At 39.9% G+C, this 19,467-nt stretch overlaps 1 protein-coding gene across 1 annotated transcript in view; it reads right to left on the reverse strand.

Moving 5' to 3' along the window:
* Window positions 1-246: 246 nt before the first annotated feature.
* The window catches only part of zswim6 (zinc finger, SWIM-type containing 6), a 38,871-nt gene continuing 19,650 nt past the window's right edge, over window positions 247-19,467 (reverse strand). The window contains exons 2-14 of the mRNA XM_065965507.1: window positions 18,867-19,223; window positions 15,766-15,914; window positions 15,511-15,661; window positions 13,610-13,789; window positions 12,578-12,754; window positions 12,330-12,476; window positions 11,770-11,916; window positions 9,439-9,702; window positions 7,506-7,641; window positions 5,792-5,949; window positions 5,175-5,338; window positions 4,989-5,070; window positions 247-3,052 (exon numbers count right to left, since the gene is read on the reverse strand). Coding sequence (XP_065821579.1) covers window positions 2,190-3,052; window positions 4,989-5,070; window positions 5,175-5,338; window positions 5,792-5,949; window positions 7,506-7,641; window positions 9,439-9,702; window positions 11,770-11,916; window positions 12,330-12,476; window positions 12,578-12,754; window positions 13,610-13,789; window positions 15,511-15,661; window positions 15,766-15,914; window positions 18,867-19,223 — 2,975 coding nt within the window. The 3' untranslated portion in view covers window positions 247-2,189. The remainder of the gene's footprint in view (window positions 3,053-4,988; window positions 5,071-5,174; window positions 5,339-5,791; window positions 5,950-7,505; window positions 7,642-9,438; window positions 9,703-11,769; window positions 11,917-12,329; window positions 12,477-12,577; window positions 12,755-13,609; window positions 13,790-15,510; window positions 15,662-15,765; window positions 15,915-18,866; window positions 19,224-19,467) is intronic.

Genomic DNA, 19,467 nt, shown 5'->3' on the forward strand with positions numbered 1-19,467 from the left:
GAACTTTTAAACAGAGAGAAGACTTTGCTTCAGTACATAACAGTTACATTTGTGGATTTGGTGTATCTCTTTTTCTGTCACTTTATGGCATTCTAGATAACAGAAATTAATCTTGAAGCCATGGATGTTTTGAAACCAATTTGTACTTTAGTAACTACAAATTTGTGGTAGTAAATGCAACAAAATTAAAGAAATAAAATTAAAATTACATCTTCCTGTGAAAAGCTTAAATAACACAAGACTTCATCCTCTCAAAACGCATTTATTCAAAACAAATATTGATTCATTAACAAGTTTATAAAACAGTGATTTAGTTACATAAATAAATTGATCAGTGTATCAAATCTTAGTAACTTCATGAGCATGATGACATGGTTACAGTCATTTACCTAATGTAATAAATAAAAGGGAGCCTACATTTCAACAAAAAAGGAGCTACTAACAGACCTCTATTGAGGCCACGAACAAGAGACAACACTGAAAAACAGTTGAAATTAGCTTTTAAAGCACAGAATACAGAGCTGGTTCAGCTAGAAATTAAAGACGCTAAAAAAGGTTGAAGCCAAAGTTGTTTGTCACATGAAAAAGGTTTGGTAGTTAGAACTCCCATTTGGTTATTTTAAAGCATTAAGACAAGGCAAGAAAGAAGGCTGTTCTTGTGTTAGGAATTCTAAAGAGAAGTTAAAACCATTTCAACTGAAAAGAAGGAAAAATTTAAAAAGCGTAAAAAAAGTGGAACAGTCAAGAACTACAGTATATAGCAACTTTCTGTCCTGCACAAAGTCGTGGTGTCAGAATAATAGGCATGGACACGAGGCATAAAAGAAGGAGGAACACATTTAAGACACTGGAGCAGATTTTAATCTTCTGGAATATATCGCAACAGATGCCAGCTGAATGATGCTACTGCTCTGCATCCACAGTCGTCTCTTTCATTGACTCCGACAATCCTCAATACCCTTCTGTGTTCAGGAGAATACTATTTTGCGAGTCCATTTCCTGTCTTGAACAACTGGCCAGTATCTGCAGGTCATTACATGTCTGCAGAGATAAACCAGCCGCACGAGTCTTTGAACTGGCCCCTGATGCAATGCAAGGTGAACATTTTGTAGTCCTTCTGATATGTTTTTTATCTTGTTTCAAAAACCAAAAGTACTGCAGCTTCAAGTATTGTGCCTTACATAGAATATTTTGTCATAAATTAGTTAACATTTACATTTTTTTTTTCAATATTCAGACATATACTTTCATATATACAGGACAATAAAATGCTTTTGTTTTCTTTTGTTTTCTTTTTGTCCGGTTTCTTCCAAGAGAAATCCCTGAGAATGAATATTTTGCCAAGTTTCCACAAGAGCAAGCACTGCAACAGTAAGTTTTTGTGTTTCTCTCACAAATGTGTCTGTAAAATTAGCATACTGAATGTTTGAGGCAACACTGCAAAGCCAAAACAATCAGCCCGAAGTTGGCAGGAAACAAATCCAGTCTGAGTAAATGCATTCTGATAGTAAATTTGGAGGTTTCTTTCACTCCACAAAGCAGATGGTTGAGGCGTTTTTTGGGGTAAGTTGAAGAGTAAAGCTCAATCCTTTAAAAAGAGGTACTTGTCACTTCAGATGGAGTTGCTTCATTTGGTTTAAAGCCGTTTCTCTTCTTTTTGAGGCTATGAATGTTAGTTGAGGGAAGAAGGAGTGCAAGGCAGACATTTTGCCACTGGACAATACAGTATATACTCAGTGTAAAACTCTTACTTTCATACATATAAAAGGGACACACAAACTTGTAAGATCTGACCGTTTTCTCCTCAATGGTTTTGTACACATAAATACCAGCTTTCTTTCATGTTCTACTCTGTGTTTCTTCTTCAATTTCGGAACTTTTAATGAGAAGATTCGCCCCCAAAACACATTTTATATCCCATTGCTATTGTTTTGGGTAGTCCAATATTACTCCAAACACTAAAATCAATCAATAATCCCAATTTAAAGACATTTCTTGTGAATGAAAACATATTTTTTCCATTTAACTTGCCTTCAGGAAATTGTGTTGATCTGACCCTTTCACTGCCAAATCATAGGAATAAGATTTGCGTGAATGTTGCTTAAGGAGTATTTTCACTTCAAGTTAGAAAGGATATAAAAGGAGACTCAAGTAAAAAAAAAAAAGGATGATTTGGTCATTGAATCCTGTCAACCAAATCGCTCTCGAACAAGCATCATGAGTTTCTTCTTGCCCTTGTATATCTGTTTCAGGTTGTCTATGAACTGTGTGAACTGGATGTGTCCGTCATGTGCCATGAGAAACGTCTCTCTGGCTTTACTGAGGAACTCGATGAATTCGCTGTAGTGGCGTGGGCTGATGTGTGTCAACCGAGAGTGCGTTGTGTTGATGTAAGCTCCAATCGTGGCATCTAGTAATTGCCTGAGGGGAGCCTTGTCTAGAGGCATTAGCTTCCCAGAGTTCCTGCGGCTGTGCAGAGCCACCATACTTGGCGTTGTGAGTGTGCATCTGCGTAAAATATCCGACAAGACGGTGGCACATTTCACACTCTTCACCACCAGGGGGATGACAGATGCCAGTTCATTTTTCCCCAGTGAGTGGCTTAGAGCACAAGCCCAGAGCACGTCATTGATGGCAGGGTGCGTGTCCTGGTTGTAGCTGAGGTTCAGGTGTGTCATTGCTAACGTTGCTAGTTTGTAAGCCCTCATTGGATAACCGCGGTGTTCCATGTAGCGTGCTATTGTAAACAGCTGCGTGTAGTTCATTCCCGTGGCGGCCGCATCCAGTACAATCTGATAGGCTGTCTCGAAGGCAATGTGGTCCTTCTCGCACAGTGTCAGAGCTGACAGGGCACAGTTTTGGGGATCCTTCATGGCACATTGCAGGGCAAGGGTGCGGGCGGAATTGGCCAGGTTTTCTTGCTGATGGCAGTCCAGATGCAGGCGGACAATGGTGCTGTTCGACATGACTGTGCTGGCCACAACACTGGTGGCTTCAGTGGGGGTGAAGAGAGTAAACCAGTTCTGCATAATGCTGTCCAGTGCAAAAACACCTAGACAAGAGGGAAAAAGAAAGGATATGTTTTTAAATTAAGATTTTACTAATGGAAAGTATTCTGACTGTACTGATTTTCTTTTTGGCATTCCTCAAGGTTCAATTTAAGGTACTCTTCAATTTCAATTATTTTTTACTTTAATATTTTTTTTTAAAAGTGATGTTCTTGTTCTCTCTTCATTTGGGAATGCCTTACATTATACAAATCCATTTGAAACACTACAATTTATTCCTTGAAGGATGTCTGGTGAAACTTAAAAGTATATTGTATGTAGTTTTTGACGCAACCCCAATATACCATCCTGCTGCTTCATAAACTCTGTAAAGCACATGTGTTATTTTGCCTCTAAAATGTTATGCAGAGAGCCGTTTCCTAAAGGTTGGAAACTTTATTTGAATTACTCATATGCTATAATTTTTTTACTGAAACTGTGTATCAAAGGATTCATTTGTGAGCAGTTTGTATTAAGGATTTAAGTCTTCACTAGGAGTCGACACAGATTTAGGGGAATTGTAGAATTTCTACATTTGTTATTTCATATTTGTTTCAAGAAAAAAAATCTTAATGTTGAGTTCTAGATTTATAGATTAGCAATAAAAAAAAAAAAAACTTTACAACTCCAAATATGTAAAAACTTGTCCATCAAACATATTATACAACTTGAAACCTTTATTTTCAACTAAAACTAATGCAACACCAAAAACAATATTTTCTTTCGGAGCATTTCTCCATGACCGACATTACTGCTGGTAAACTTAATCATTCAAATCATTAAAAGTTTCCAGTATTCAACATGAAAACATGCTTCACCACTCTTTAAGTATTTTACAATCTAATTGGATTTTCTATTTCTAATTCTCTGACATTATGCTGCCTGGCCCCAATCTGCATCACCCACTGGCATGTTCTCAATGTGTCCATTCAAACAGCGCTCACAGAAACAGGGACTCCTTCACGAGAAATCATCTGGGCGGAGGGTTTCCCCCTCTACAGCTCAGTCTCCTCTGAACGCAGTTTCCTGTCCACTTCAGGGAAATCTGTCTCCAGGTTTCAGTATTCACGTCCAAACATGAGGCCCACTTAATCAGCCAACAGCCCACAATCTTCCATAATTACTACCCTGCCAGTCATTCCTTTCCCCCTCTCTACCCTCCCACTGTGAGCGCTCTAAAATCCAATTCTCAAGTCTTATGAAATTTGTCCTGGTTTTCAAAAATACTAACCCTGAACAGAAATAGTACATAATGATTTAGAGGGGACTATAGTAAAGGGGAACTAACTATTTACTACGATACTGTAATATAGAATTTTCCAGCACCTTTTCCTTAAATCTGTTCATTAAGTTGCCAGTTATTCTGCAGATTAAGAAAAAAGTATATGCACCAAATATAAATGTCAAGGTTACGCTCCATTTTGATGAGCAACATGTTACTGCACCCATGAGTTTATGTGTACACTTTATGTTTAAGAGACAGAGAGGGGCAGTACTTAAGAGTTCTGTAGTTCTAGTATACATGAAAAAGCCGGATGTAAACTTATTCAGTATTTTCTAATTTTGGAATTTAATTTACTGATTGATTGATTGAAGTATTTGCTCTGTAAATACTTCAATCAATCAATGCAAAAACAAAGTAGCAAAAGTGTAATAAACAGTAAAGAAAAATTTGTATGTTGTTTGTGCAATATGTTTAAAAAACATATGGACTTGAAATTTTCAAAATTGTAAAGTTTTTTTAGACAACCAAGATTAGATAACCTCATTAGCCTGCTTTATATAGCTGACATGATCGCTTATATGCTCGCAGATACCGTGTTTGTGATTTTCAAAAAAATCACTGGCCTATTGCCTAAAAAAATATTCAGAATTTAAGATAAATGTTTCACTTTTTTTGTTATGAAGATACCTGTTTCTCAAAGCATCAGACAAACTCACCAGCCTCAGTGGCACATGTGACGAGCCATCGCACCATCTCTCTCCTCCGCCAGTTCAAGGTAGACAGCGTCATTCTCATCACCTGTGGAAACCAAGAACTTAACTCTGAATCTGCATCATTTAGAGACATGTCATTTATAGAAACATGCCGTGTGTGTATGTGTGTTTGAGTGTTGTTTTTTTTACCTGAAGACCCAGCTCCAGGGAGACTTTGAGCAGCGTGATGTCCGGCAGGCTGTCCATCAGGGTGGCGATTTTGAAGGCGTCCTGGGCCAGCTTGAAGATGTGGGATGCCGAGTGGATGTTTTTCTGGATGGACTCTAACACTGTTTGTAATTTGAGAGCATCACCTGGTGACACAACAAAGCAAAACAAGAACAGAGCAGGAATGTTAGTCACCCATTGATCATTCTTAAAATTTGTGTCTTCAATCAGAGAATTTGTGTTCTTTTCCCCAAAAAATGTTGGTGGGGGGCTTCTCAGGGAGTATGTTAACTGGTAAACTTGTCTTTTTTCCCTTCATTTGTTTATCACTTCATTCCAAGAGAATGTTTAATTCTTATAAAAGAAATTAAGACAGGTGTCTTTTTATTTACTACAATGACCAGTATGTGTTCATTAAAAGGTTTAAAAATGTTTGTCATTTGGTAAACACTGCTGTTATGGTGGTCCCGCTCAGCCAGGCTCCCCTTTACTGCAACATTTCACAGTATGAAAGCTGATGCTTCATCCTCTTTTTAAAGAATTATAAAACCATTCAGAAGTGCTAAAAATGAACTTGTAAAAAAACTGAATGAGTGTACCTTTAGCAGCAGTGAGCATGGTGGAGGCCAGCTCACACTGTTGGGTCTCTATGTGGCTGAGGGTGAACCAGCGAGGAAGCCGGTTTGGAACAAGGGACACAATGTGGTGAGGCCGGGACAAGTCAGCGGAGGGGGACGTAGACTCCAGGACGGGCAACCTGAGCAACAGAGGAGAAAGCATTATTAGTTCTACAAACACACAGAGTTATCAATGGATTTCTCCCACTCTATAAGGACGAGTCAAAAAAACAACTTGGTTCCTTTAACCCTGAAACACTTTTTTCAATCCAACTAAAACTGCTGGGATTTGTTGTGTCTGTAGTTTGATATTCCTTCTTTGAAGTTGAAGTTTGAGATTAAACAGAAAGATTTACATATCACATAAATCAAAGGACTTTAATTTGGGAGGGAGGACCTCAAGTTTGATACTACCCACGGCGGTCAGTGAGGAAACCAACAGCATGCATTTATTATTCAAACATTTTATAAAACTCGATTTCAGCAGCGTTGAATTATTTAGTGAATATTTCAGTAAAAGGAGGTTTTTGTCATTAAACAGTGCCCCAGATATCTCCTCAATCTGACTTGTCTTTTCCCCTGCTTCCTTTATGTCTCCGCCACCACACTCTTTAGTAACAAATGAGACTAAAAGGTAGAAGAGGAGGCGGGCACATTTAAAGGTTTTGCCCAAGTCAGTAGCTCAAAGTCTCATATCTATCATTTCTGTTCCTCCTTTTAGAGGTTAAGAAGACAAGGTACCAACCGACTCATCGGAAAACATTTTCACAGCACGACTGAGTACCAAACACAAAACAGAGCTTTTAAAAAAAACTCCTCAAGGCGTGTGCAAAAAAAAAAAACACTGATGTGATGTTTTGGTGTGTGTAAAGGAAAATCTGCTTGGGTCCCTGTAGGAAAGGCTATTTCTATGATTGTTGCCGCCTTAAACGTCTGTTTATGGGGCAACTTTTTGAAGAACTTTGCCATGCAAGTTGCAAACTTTTAGGGCTTTCTATCCTTTATGTAACACATTACACATCAACTGTCAGCGATTGGGACGAACTCTGTTATAAAGCGTATAATGTGTGGGCTGAGTGAGCTTATATGTCTTCTGACCTCACTTCTGCTTGATTTCTGAGTTAAGATGTCAAATGAAATGTGTGTGCGTGATGGTGATTATAGGGATGAAATGTACATGTATGCATGTAAAATAACAGTTTCATGAGCGCAGACATCTTCGTCCCATTTCACCAGATGTTTGCAATGATACCGTTTTGTTGTTTACCAAATAAAAAGAGGAAAACGTATGACTCTTCAATTATTTACGTGATGGTCATGGGGATTTCCAGTGGAAGAAGATCTCGACTGCTTCATTATGGATTCATGGATGATGTGACAAGTTTGTTTTTGATTTAGATGTTTAAGTCAAGTGAAAAAAATCAGACTGTGCTGCCCATGTGCCAAAAAATGTTACCCTTGCTCCTTGAACCACATTCATCTTGATAAAAACAACATGTAAATCATCTTCTCTCGATCAGAGGATCTATGGAGAAGCTGTGACCAGATGCTCATTATTTTCTCTTCCTCTCTACAAGTTTCTAAGAAGCCTCTAACAACAAGTTTGTTCATTTTGGACGATTAACATCCAAGTTGACACAAGATAAGCATATAGAAATATTGAAATTGAGACCTGAGGAAGGCGTTCACTACTCACCGCATGGCCCTTAATGCAATTTTATACGCCAGTTCAGCGTCATGAGGTAGCAGGGAGGTGAAGAGATACTTGGCAAACGTGTGCATGGGGACACTCTCTCTGTAGAGTAACTCCCCCAGACCACTGTAAGGACCGGCTGTAAGAAACACACAAACACAGGACATGTTAGAGAAGTCAGTACAGTCTGTACGTCAGAGAGAAGAACATGTAAAAACACAGATTTCAGCTGCGTGGTTTTTTTCTACATACGACACACTGGTGACCTTGGTGTGTGTGACATCATTTATAGCCTGATAATGTGATACCGCTGATATACTGACTGATCAGTTTAAGGACTAAACACTTTGTTCCAAGCTGTTGAAAATGTCTGATTATTTATCCTGTATCTTAACTTATGACTGAATATGATTCAGACTTTTGTCTTTACCATCTTTGTTCTTATGTCTCATGTTCTGTCACTTGCCAAATATTGCTTTTTTTTTCTTGGAATATACAAAATTAAGAATTTTTGGACAATATTTTCATTAAAATATCTTAATTAATACAAATTGACTAAACCTATGTTATATATTTTTTGTTGAGTACTTACATTACCTCAAATATTTCTAAGAGTTATTAAAGCCAGAGAAATCCTTAATTTTTTAATTGTAAAGGGATGTGTCTTGTCATGCCAGACACGACATGTTTATAGTTTCGGGAGCGGCTCTATAATTAGTTTGTTTTCAAGTGTTTTAAAGGGGCCTTGAACCATGATGAACCACATGTTACTAACACATTCACCTCTGTACACAAACATTTCATTCACACAACATCAGCAAACACAGAGACATCGCATTCAATACACTCCCAGCTGTGAACACTGGAGAACAAACAGTCAGTGTGTAAAAGAACATGTACGACACTCTTAAGTACACAGAGCAGACACAACTGAACACATTTCATGTTACGGCCCATTAAAGCACGAAGACGGTTTTGTTTCAGGGAGTCGTCCTGTTTGCAGATAATCTGTAGGTCATTGTTTTGCTGGGGATGAGAGACTTGTGTTTACATGTTTAACAAAGAGGAGGACATTTGTAAAAAAAAAAAATTAAAAAAAATCATTAAGGTCAAAACATTTCTCAACCTGTAAGCTGTATATGAAGCCTTTAGCGTAGCTTAGCATAAAGACTGGAATCAGTTTGAAACAGCTAGCCTTGATCTTTCCAAATGTAATAACCCCCCCACTAACAGTAGACATACTTCAACTCATGAAGGACCTCACTAAGTACCATTTTTTAAAGGTTTTTTTTAGTGGGGAATGACAGTCGGGAAAGGAACCACATTGCAGACTCTGTACATGGGGCGCGCGCACTAACCACTAGGCAGCTGGCTCCCCCCACAGAGTACAATTATTAAGGGTAAAAACCCAGATTCGTATATCCTTTAGGGTTATTGTAAAAACAAAAACAAAAGGTCAATCTAGGTAGGAAATGTAACCCCTTCTCTTTCCCTCATAACTAATACAATTAGTTGGATACCTAAGCTAAGTCTATCGGACGGTCACAGTTAATTTAATTCAAGGCTACCATTTACTGTGAGAAAGATCATTTTGTGTACTCCCCACAATGTCATATCTTTTCTTTAAAATTCAACAGTCGTTAGTGTTTTAGTATGATCACCCCCCCCCCCCCTCTGATTTCATTTCTACAATTTAACAACAAAGCTAGCATCTGTAGCTATGCTGTGATAGCCTTGTTAGGGAAAATGCTTAAGTCTACAATGAAATATCACAACAATAGTTGATTAGACTGACGTGTAATTTTGAAAAAAAAATGTTTTCCCAGAGGAATAATTTGCTGTTGTAAAGCGATTTTTTTCTGACTTTTGTTGTGCGCTACAAATATCAACGTGTAAAACTGAGTTTTGTGCGTGTGCGTAAGGGGCTTAAACGCACCGTCTAGCAGGAAGGCAGCTTGTTTCCGGAAGATCTTCACTAATGTGTCATCTAAATCGACTTCCTGAAGCCTGGCGAGGAGCTGCTCTTCGTTTCGACACACTTTCTCCTGAGCGTAGAGTCCATCGGGCATCACTCGCTGCTGCCCCAAACCGATCAGAGCCGTCTCCACTGCCAGCGACACGAATGACTCGCCGTCCTCTAGGAAACGCTGCTTTGTCGGGAAAACAGGAAGCTCCATCCTCCTGCCTGAACCCAGCGAGCCTGATGGGGAGAGAGAGGGGGGCGGGTGAGGGATGGCTTGGGAAGAACAAACGTTCCCTTTGGGCCAAGTATTGATGAAGTTATTGATCTATTTGTTCACTCAGGTTCTTTTTTGGAGTGTGTATCCTCCTGAGGACTCTAATCATGTCTTTTAATGGCTTAATGATGCGTTGGCAGACCTCACACTTCATCCCAGGAGGGTTAACCGTCCCCGATGAACACTCACACTCACACTCACACTCACATATAAAAATCTGAGTGTTCAAAGTCTGAATAGAAACCTTACACAACTTCTTAATCAGTCCACCTTCAGGAGAGAATCAAACTTTTCGTCCATACTGTATAGTTGAACTCGTCTTTCTTGGCCTGCTGCATAATTAATGTGTTTTAATTGGAGTGTGTTTTTCCCGCCACATTTCTTATTCATGAGCTGTTATTGGAGGATGACTGGGGGCCAATCAGCTCGTCTGTGTCATCACAGCTGATAACAACCTGAGGCTCCTGAGCTCTGACAGACGGGCGCAATCACTGCAGAGTAAATGTTCAAATTGAGCCCAGGAAGGTGTGTGTTTGTGGAGGAGGGAGCGTGACATTCAAGGGGATTCTTGCCATTTTTTTTGCGACTTTATACACAATATTGGAAAGTATATTTTGTAGTTTTGACATTTGTTGGGGCTATGCTTGCTTTTAGACTCAGATTTTGAATTAAAAACACACCATAAGCTCATAAATTACAACCCGTTATTTATTATTAAATAAGGGGAGCAGAGCAGGCCCCTCATGTAAAGGTCCTGTTTGTTATTGAGAGACATGCTTCTTACACAAATGTGTCTGTTATACAAACACGCACAGGGTGTAAACACACATTTCCCCGCTGGAATATATTAGTAAAGTATTTACTACAGTGCTCCATGTCCTCGCAGGCTAAACTCCGGTCAAGAAGCTATTTGATGCATGTCAGTCCCTTCTCTCTCTCTCTCTCTCTCTCTCTCTCTCTCTCTCTCTCTCTCTCTCTCTCTCTCTCTCTCTCTCTCTCTCTCTCTCTCTCTCTCTCTCTCTCTCTCTCTCTCTCTCTCTCTCTCTCTCTCTCTCTCTCTCTCTCTCTCTCTCTCTCTCTCTCTCTCTCTCTCTCTCTCTCTCTCTCTCTCTCTCTCTCTCTCTCTCTCTCTCTCTCTCTCTCTCTCTCTCTCTCTCTCTCTCTCTCTCTCTCTCTCTCTCTCTCTCTCCTCACATGTCCTGTCTCTCTCAAGCTATCCTGTAATAATAAAGTGAATTAAAACAATTCCAATTGATTTAGTGCCTCCAAAGCTTAAGGTTTGTAACATTTTAAAGGAAAGTCTATTTTCAGTATTACAGAGGAGTTGTTGGCCCTATTTTTCTTCTTCCCTCCTCTACCATGAATCTGCTGGTAACCCTTTAAAGAAAGTTTATTGACCAATTGGAAGGGTTGGAACCTTAGGTCGAGTAGTATCAAACAATTCAAACTGTCTCCACCTGCAGCAGCTCCAACAGTTAAAAGCTGCTTGAACATATTAACAATTTAATCATTACAGATATGATCAGATATCAGTCAGAGGCGAAATTAAATTCTGCTAATTTTCAAAAACATTTTTATTCTAAGATCTGTGTGATTTGTTTCCACTGCTGTTTATTGTGTAAACCTGGCATAAACTGAACGAACGTGAAAACTCTTGGTGGAAGGTCAGCTCAGTGTATGACTGGATCATTTAGGACACATAGATAACCCATCAGCTGGAGGTGTGTAACTATTTCCTGCCAATGTTTCTCTTGTTTATATCTTTGTCACATCAAACAGGAATGCCTTCTGTTGCTGTTGCCATGGTGCTTTGAGAAGTTCTGACAGTTAGGTGTAATCAGGGTGAGGGGGGGGAAGCCTTCAAGTCAGGGAATCATCTTGTGGATCTGCTCTAACTGGCTGAAATGTTGTGCCTAATCGCTTGTTGTTCGGCCCTTCAGAATCAGTCCTGCGACTCACAAATCAGGTCTAAATCTGCCAAAAATCATGCAGTGTGTGCCAGGTTTTAAAAAGGCGGAATGTTGGTGTACCTGGGAAGTCGAGGAGGGTGTTGGCTACTTCCTCCCTGCCTCGCCCCGTCTCCATTAGGGTGCTGAACAGGGTGCCGATGGGGTCCAGAGGGTGACCCACCCAGCCCTCCAGGTTAGTGACTGATGTTACACCTTTATGCAGCAACTCTGCAGAGAAAACAGAAACAAAGATTTTATATTTTTATAGTTCTTAATGATACTATTCTGCAATGTTCAAGAATTTGGAAACCCCTTAGCCAAATACGGTCTCTTTCTTGTTTTCTGTAGCGGTTTAGGCTTTATTTATATTAAATGTTTTATTTTCAGGTTGAAAATGATTCAGGTCTGCGCGCTCTTTGAGATGGAAGTGCCTTAAGTGCTTTTGAATGGGCTGGGGGAAAAAAATAATTAGGAAAATATTGCTTCTGTAAGCACCAGAACTTTGAGGGTCCTGATCTTTTATTCATAATCATACCTCAAAGAGTATTTGGACAACAAAGGCCTAGCTGAAAAGAAAAGGACAAGGTAATGAGCATCGTTTAAATGTTTAAAAGTAGAAGCCTGATGCAGGATAAACTGACCTTTTTTGTGTGTGCGGAAGAAGTTGAGCTGTTTCTGCTGTTGCCTCCTCAGCGTGTTGACGATGGCGATGGCCAGCCTGAGAGCTTCCTTTGGGTAACCGTGTGATCTCAGAGCGTCGACTCGGGCGCACGCAGTCGGGACGTGCTCTACGGGGGGGAAGCAGAAAAAAGTAGGTACATTTAGATGTCCTTTCTGATTTTTCTTTCATTTCACAAATATTGTATCCACATGTTCCTTGTTCCCTCACCGTGCCACATGGGCCACCCTCGGGTATCGAAGAGGGAGCTGTCGAGGTTGTCATGGTAACAGTAGTTGGTGTATTGGTCCTTGGTGATGATCTGCTGCAGGTGTGGGTCCTGCCAGTGCAAGTCGCACGCCTCAATTGCTCGCGTGAACACCGTCCTGTGAGGCCGGGTCAGTGAATCTTCAAGAGAGGAAACGCAAGACAACGGGTGTTTAACATCCCAAATAGTAGAAGAAGAGTACCGGGGTAGAAAAACAAAGAGACAGGTGCATGATAGGAGGAATAATTACAATAGTCTGGCCTTCTGATTGGGCTGGAGTTCCAGCAACAGCAATGACCGAGTCATGAGTTGAGATGGTTAAACTAATTTAAAGTTCATGCTTATCTAGCCTTTTAGGACTAAAAACATATTGGGTTCAAGTTGTAGCCCTGAGCAGATCTCCTTTATTCCATGACAGAATCATACTTCATGTTTATATGCAACAAATGATGGGATGAGTAATTGTAGATATAGTAAAGATATAAGTAAGACATAAGTAAAGAAAAACATAAATATTTAGAGGTTTGTCAGAGTGTATATGTAAGCCTTATATATATATATATATATATATAAAAAAAAAAAAAAAAATACACTATCTTTGAGGGTTTAAAAAAAAGGTGATAAGAGAACAAATGAAGGCCCATTACAAGCCGCACAACAGCGGTAATAACAACCTGTCTTCTCATTCGAAACGGTTTTATTGCCGCCTGATAGAAACGTCAACGCGTCTGTATTTTCTCTGATTTAGTGGAAAAAAGCTGCAGGACCTCAACTGTGTTATTAGGCTCATTCTATTAGCCACACTAAAAAGGTAATAAGGCTTGCAGGCACAGAGATTGAAGGAGGGAGAGTTGATTAAAAAGAGAGGGGGGAAGGGGAGACAGAAGTGGTATTAGAGGACGAGGAGGAGGAGGAGGAGAGAGAAAGAAACGTTCTGATGTGATGAAGGGAGGGATTTAAGGTGGGATCTCTTCACAAGCCGGGTGTCGTCTCACCTGGGTTGCCTGCAGGACCCTGAGGCAGAGCGTTGGTTAGATTGGTCAGCTCTGCGCCATGGTTACCATCCTCCAAGGGGCACACGTCCACACTGTTCCACCTGCGAAGCTGACGGAGCCAGAAACCCTTCTGCTCCGGTTTGTAGTGAGGGTTCAGCACGACACACATCCACAGGGCACCTGCATCAAGACACACACACACGTTATCATCTATGTGACTTCACACTCTCAGCCTGAGAGAAAAAAAAAAAGTGTCAATTATTAGTGTGAAGTGGTGATCTTATATCTGGGGCAAAAACACATCCTTCCAAATAAGTTCCTTCCATTATCCTCTCTTTAAATCCAAAAAGGAGCTGGTAGCTGGTAGCCTGACATTATTGTACTGATGTGTCTACTCCTTCCGTTGCATTGCTCTGTAGTTTTTCCAAATCATTTGAGGAAGACAAAGAGGGCAAACAATAACTCGTCATTGGAAGCTCTTCAGAACCAAAATTGCAAGTAGTTTGAAGGTTTATGGATGGATCTGAATTTGAATAAAGCTATTATTTTTACCCAGGTACAAGTGAGACTGGTTCTATTTTTAACTATTATCAAACTAAAATGGTTTTGGAAAGGTGGGTCGCATAAAAAAAAAAAAAAGTGTCCAATGTTTTATTTGTATTTTATTATACCGATTCAGTTGTTCTGCCCCAATCAAGATACATGCCTGCAACTAATAACTATTTCCGCTGTTGATTTATTTGCGGAATACTTTCAGTGTCTATATAACGTCAGCACAAGATGGAAAATGTCCATAATTCAATCTATCATAGTCAAAGCTTCAATCACAAAGCAGTGCAACAAGATGTAAAACCTTTTGATTTAAAATAATGACTTTATCTAAAGCCATATAAAAGCTTTTAATTAATTTACTGACAGTCGACAAATTGTTGTAAATTGTGCCAACCTGAGCCGAGATCAGCTTCATCGTTGGATAAAAACATGCAGACACGAGAGACACAAGAAAGAAGCAAAGGAGGGAGGGGGAACAATGGACATGTTGAAGGATAAATAAAGGATGACAGATGACAAAATGAAACGAGAGAAGAAAAGAAAAGGAAATGAAGTGAGAAAGAAAGAAAGGAGGACAGGGAGGAGAGGTGAGTGGACGGGAAGGGGAGAGACAGGGGGGGGGGGAGGTGAGGCTGAGTATGGGGGGATGGGACGAGAGGAGAGGGGGCTTTATCCTCCGTCTCTTTGTTACGGCTGCTTCAAGGACGACAACGAGGAGGGGGGAAAAAAAAAAAAAAGGAAGAGCGCAGAGAGGAGTGATGTCAGGCGTGAGTGACGAAATGCAGAGCAAGAATCCCCGACGACAACAACAACACGGGGATTATTGGATAAAGATAAACAAAACGAAAAAACAGGGGATTGAGGAGATTTGAGACCTACAGGCTGCCGTTTTGTAGCTTTAATTGGAGTCTGATTAATTTTCCATCACAACAACAATGAGAAAGAGTCATTTAAACCAGCTGCCTGCTTTATCTGTTTTTCCTAAAAAGCAGCAGCATGGTGACATGAAACACCAGGAAGAAAAGGTGCATTTACACATGTATAAATATATATTCTTCTTTTTATTTTTTAAGGTAACCAAACATCAGTTGCTACACTTGTCCAGCAGGGCAAAGTGAAAAAGAACAGAATACATATATAATACATACAATTACCAGACAAGCTTGCCTGCTGTATATTTATCTATGTACAAGCTGCAGCAGCAACTTTGTGTTCAATACAATAAGAGGTGGTCAACCATGAAGGGGATCCTCACAGAATATTTCCTCCTTTACCAACAGAATGAAGAAATTGATTGGTTACGCGTGTGTATGTGTGTGTATGTGTGTGTGTGTGTGTGTTTGTTGTACCTAGTTCGTCCCACAGCTGCCGGTATTTATCCGTCATTGTCGTCCCTTGCTGCCTCCACAGCGCCAGTCTGGGATCGCCCATGAACTGCTCGGTGATAAGCGTCAGCATGCGAGCCCCGTTCGAGTCCCTCATTTTCAGCATCTCCCTCACCTGCACAGACCATAGAGCATTATGGGTAAACAGCTACGACAGACCAGCCACAAGGGGAAACCTTGTGTCCCGTCTAGCACGCGTGTTGTAAAAGCATCCGTTACCTTGCTGAACAGTAAGTTGAGCTGCTTTCCCGAGCCGTGGTAACCGCCCTGCGACAGAAAGAGCTTGACCTGTTCCTGAACCTGCTCCTCGTCCAGATGCCAACAGTTCTCGTCGTCGACGCTGGCGCCTGCCGTCGGATCTGGAGCTCCTGCGACGAAACAAAGGAAGTCAGTCAGAGAGTCATAACAGGAGCTCAAACACAATTAGCTAATCTAGATGATTAGATATCTGCATTCAGTGGAAGAGGACGTTCACAGGTCTATTACTGAAGGTAAGATCATATCAAGCTGGGGGAATCCAGAGGACATTTCTTGAGATACAGACATAAACATAGAAGAAAATAAAGGAGAGTGACACTTGAAAATGTACACGGAGTAAATGTTTACACCAGTGCCTGATTGCAAAACAATGACAGTAGGAAAAAGAAAAGAGTTAAGTCAAACATCATGTAAACACAAAGTCGTCACACAACAGCACAAACATATACGGTGAAGATTTGAAGTCCAGCATTAAAAATCCTGTTTTTGCAAAGCACAGAAGTGTGAACATCAAAATAAACTATTGACATGCTTTTCATGCAAAATGACATTTCAGAATAATCAGGATTCAATCATTTGAGAAATGTATTTCTGTGATCATCACTTAAATATTGGTAATGCTGGTAATGTTGCAGCTCAGTACAATAACTTGTCCACACTTATAAGTGCTCCAAGGATCCATTGAGTATTATTTATTATATTTCATTTGTTGTTTCCTCCCCTTTGGTAGTGTTCCTACAGCCTCTTTAAAAAAATACTGTCATGATTTGGTAATGTTTTTGATCACTTTCTTCTTAGTAATCGTTCTTTTTGTCTTGTATTTTTTAATGATGTGTCATAGTTTTTGTTTTTCTACGTAAATTCAGGGGACGTCAGCTATAGAATATTTTGTATTGATTATGAGGGCCTGACCAATTAATCTGCCAGCCGATAATATCGGCCGATATTAGGGTATCCAGTGACCATTGGTATCGGCTAATTTTATCACAGATATGTGTTGATGTTACTGAATTTATTCTAGGGTCAAATAGCATTTCATTTGAGTTTCACTGCATTACAGTAGCAGTTCTCTTTCACCAGCAGAGTGTCTTATTCAGATTACAACAAGCGTCATCACTTCTAAGAGTGTCAAGCATGGAAACATGTACATGCGCAGTTACTTTCCTGTTGAGTGACCATCTTGTTTCCCTTTATTTCTTTTTCACAAGCGTTTAATGACTGCATTTGAGGGATAACGCAGTAAATGTGTATATCTATATAAATCTATCTCTACCGATCGAAAAGAGATCTAAAAAAGAAATTGGCCAATATATCGCTATCAGATTTTTTTTCTCCCCGATATTGAAATCGTATCGGCCCCCGAAAATAATTCCATATCAGTAGCACAAGTTGTCAATGGCTCATTATTATTCTTCAGTCAGAGTTTGCATTAAAACTGTGTCGAACGTGGCTGCTGCAGCGTACAGCTCAGATTTTGTATTAATTCATTTATGCAGTGCTGGTTCAGCTTAAACACAAATCAATACCATAAACTCTGCAAAATCAGCAATTACAAACGTACACGAGTGAAAACGACATCCAGGGTTTTGAACAAATGTCCAATAGGGTTAATTCAATAAACAGACTCAGAAGAATAACCATGCAATCCATACATATCAAATCTTCTTCAGATGGACAAAATAATGTTACATACACAGCCATTACACAATCATACTGGTGGTGTTGAGATGTTGTTGTTGGACATGTAAGACAGTGCACACCATTTAAAAAAAAAAAAATCTCCAATACACATCATAAATACAGTGGAACTAGTATGTTAAATGTTCTCACATTTACAGTGAGCTAAAGAACCACTAACTGTATGAGGAGAAAAGCATTGTATGATATATCAAAACAAAAAATATCAGCTATTCACTCGACGGAAAAAAAACCCAAGCAGCTCTACAGACCCCCCCACTAGTGAAAACAACAACTAAACTTGCTGAATTATCCCAAAAAGAACTCTAAGAAACACCTCAAAAGTCACAGGTAAGTTGTGTATATGCAAGCCGGCACACATTTTACACCTGTAATAAAAATAATAATATATGTTGCTGTTCTGATGCTTGTGCAATATGTACAAGTCAAATAAAATAATAAAAAATAACATCGGCTATGTTATGTGCATTTTTCTGTCAAGCCCAGAAACAGTAAAACAAAAGGAATTTTCCACATTTCAAGCTTTCCTGTGATGTGTTAGTTAAGTCAACCCTAGCCTCATTGTGTGTGTGTGTGTGTGTGTGTGTGTGTGTGTGTGTTTGTGTCCCTCTTGTTCTCCCTGAACAGCTTGTTGTTCCTGAGTTGTCTCCCTGGACAAACGCCTCCAGCTGGACCTCCACTGGTGCGAGACGGAGGATTTCTAACAGGGGTAACGTGCTTTCATTCTGCATCACGTCTGTGTCTTAGCACCCGTTCTTTTTTTGCATGTTAAAGAAAGTTTTTGCAATCATTTATAATGAGGCCCAATCAGTGTTTTAGGTTCAGTGCATATTCCTGTTCACTGTTTAGGAATGGAATATACTTCCTCTTGAAACACATCAGTTTGTAATTTGTGCTGACCGACACAAAATTGAAAAATGTGTCAATTCAATTTCCATGACTCTTAAAAAAATCATAATACTGTGACTTTTTTGCACGATTCTATGTAAACATATAGCAGGTTACATAGTGCCCTGCTATTTTTATGTACATGTATACTCTGGCTTTGCATAAACACGGCATTAATAGAGAGTTAGTCATGACACTGTAAAATATAATTTTGTCCATAACATCATCTGCACTAATTCTGAGCTGCATGTTGCACAGTTTTGTAGCCAGTTTAAAATACAAGCAAAAAGAAGAAGCTAAAAAAAAAACAACAGGCTTTGCCAATGCCAAACGATGCCAAGTGCAAAAGATTCTTCAACTCTGCCACAGAGAATCAAAGACCTTTTCACAAAAAGGTTGAAAATCAGCCAACAATCTGTTTTAAAAAAGGAAAGGAAACAAAAAGTAATCACCCTTCTGCTAGCCTTTGAACTCACCATGAACCTGGTTGATCTCGGAGTTCTGCGACAGTATCTCATCAGCCAGTTTCTGAGCCGTGGGCAGAACCTCAGTGTGATGAACTGTGATCAGGTACTGAACGAACTTCTGCAGCTGATCTCTGTTCATTTGGAAAAGAGTCTCTGAGATGGGCAGGCGCAGCTTGACCTGCTCAGGCTTCCGTACTCGGTACAGAGAGAGCGCCACCACATGTGCGCAGTAGAAGATGTCCTTGTTTCCGCAGCCGCAGGTCACGGCTGTTATTTTGCAGCGGTCGAAGCTGACGCTCACGTTGCAGAGCAGCTCGGGCTCCGAGGACGTTGCAGGTTCCCTGACCGTGCCGCTGAGGTGAAACCCTGCAGAGAGATGGAGGAAATATTAACTCGTTGGTACGATATTGAGTCACTTTCCAAAAAAAGAATAAACAAAAAAAAAAAAAAACTGTTTAATTTTTTTTTTTTTTGCTGCTAGTAGCCATTACAGACATTTTTTTTTAAATTAACACGTTATTACTATTTACATTAAAATGGCTAACAGGTCTTTTAGATGAGTGGTTCTCAACTGGTGGGTTGGGACCCAATAGAGGGTCGCGGGGCTGTT

The sequence above is a fragment of the Labrus bergylta genome, chromosome 17 (assembly GCF_963930695.1).
Source record: "Labrus bergylta chromosome 17, fLabBer1.1, whole genome shotgun sequence".
Lineage (NCBI taxonomy): Eukaryota > Metazoa > Chordata > Actinopteri > Labriformes > Labridae > Labrus > Labrus bergylta.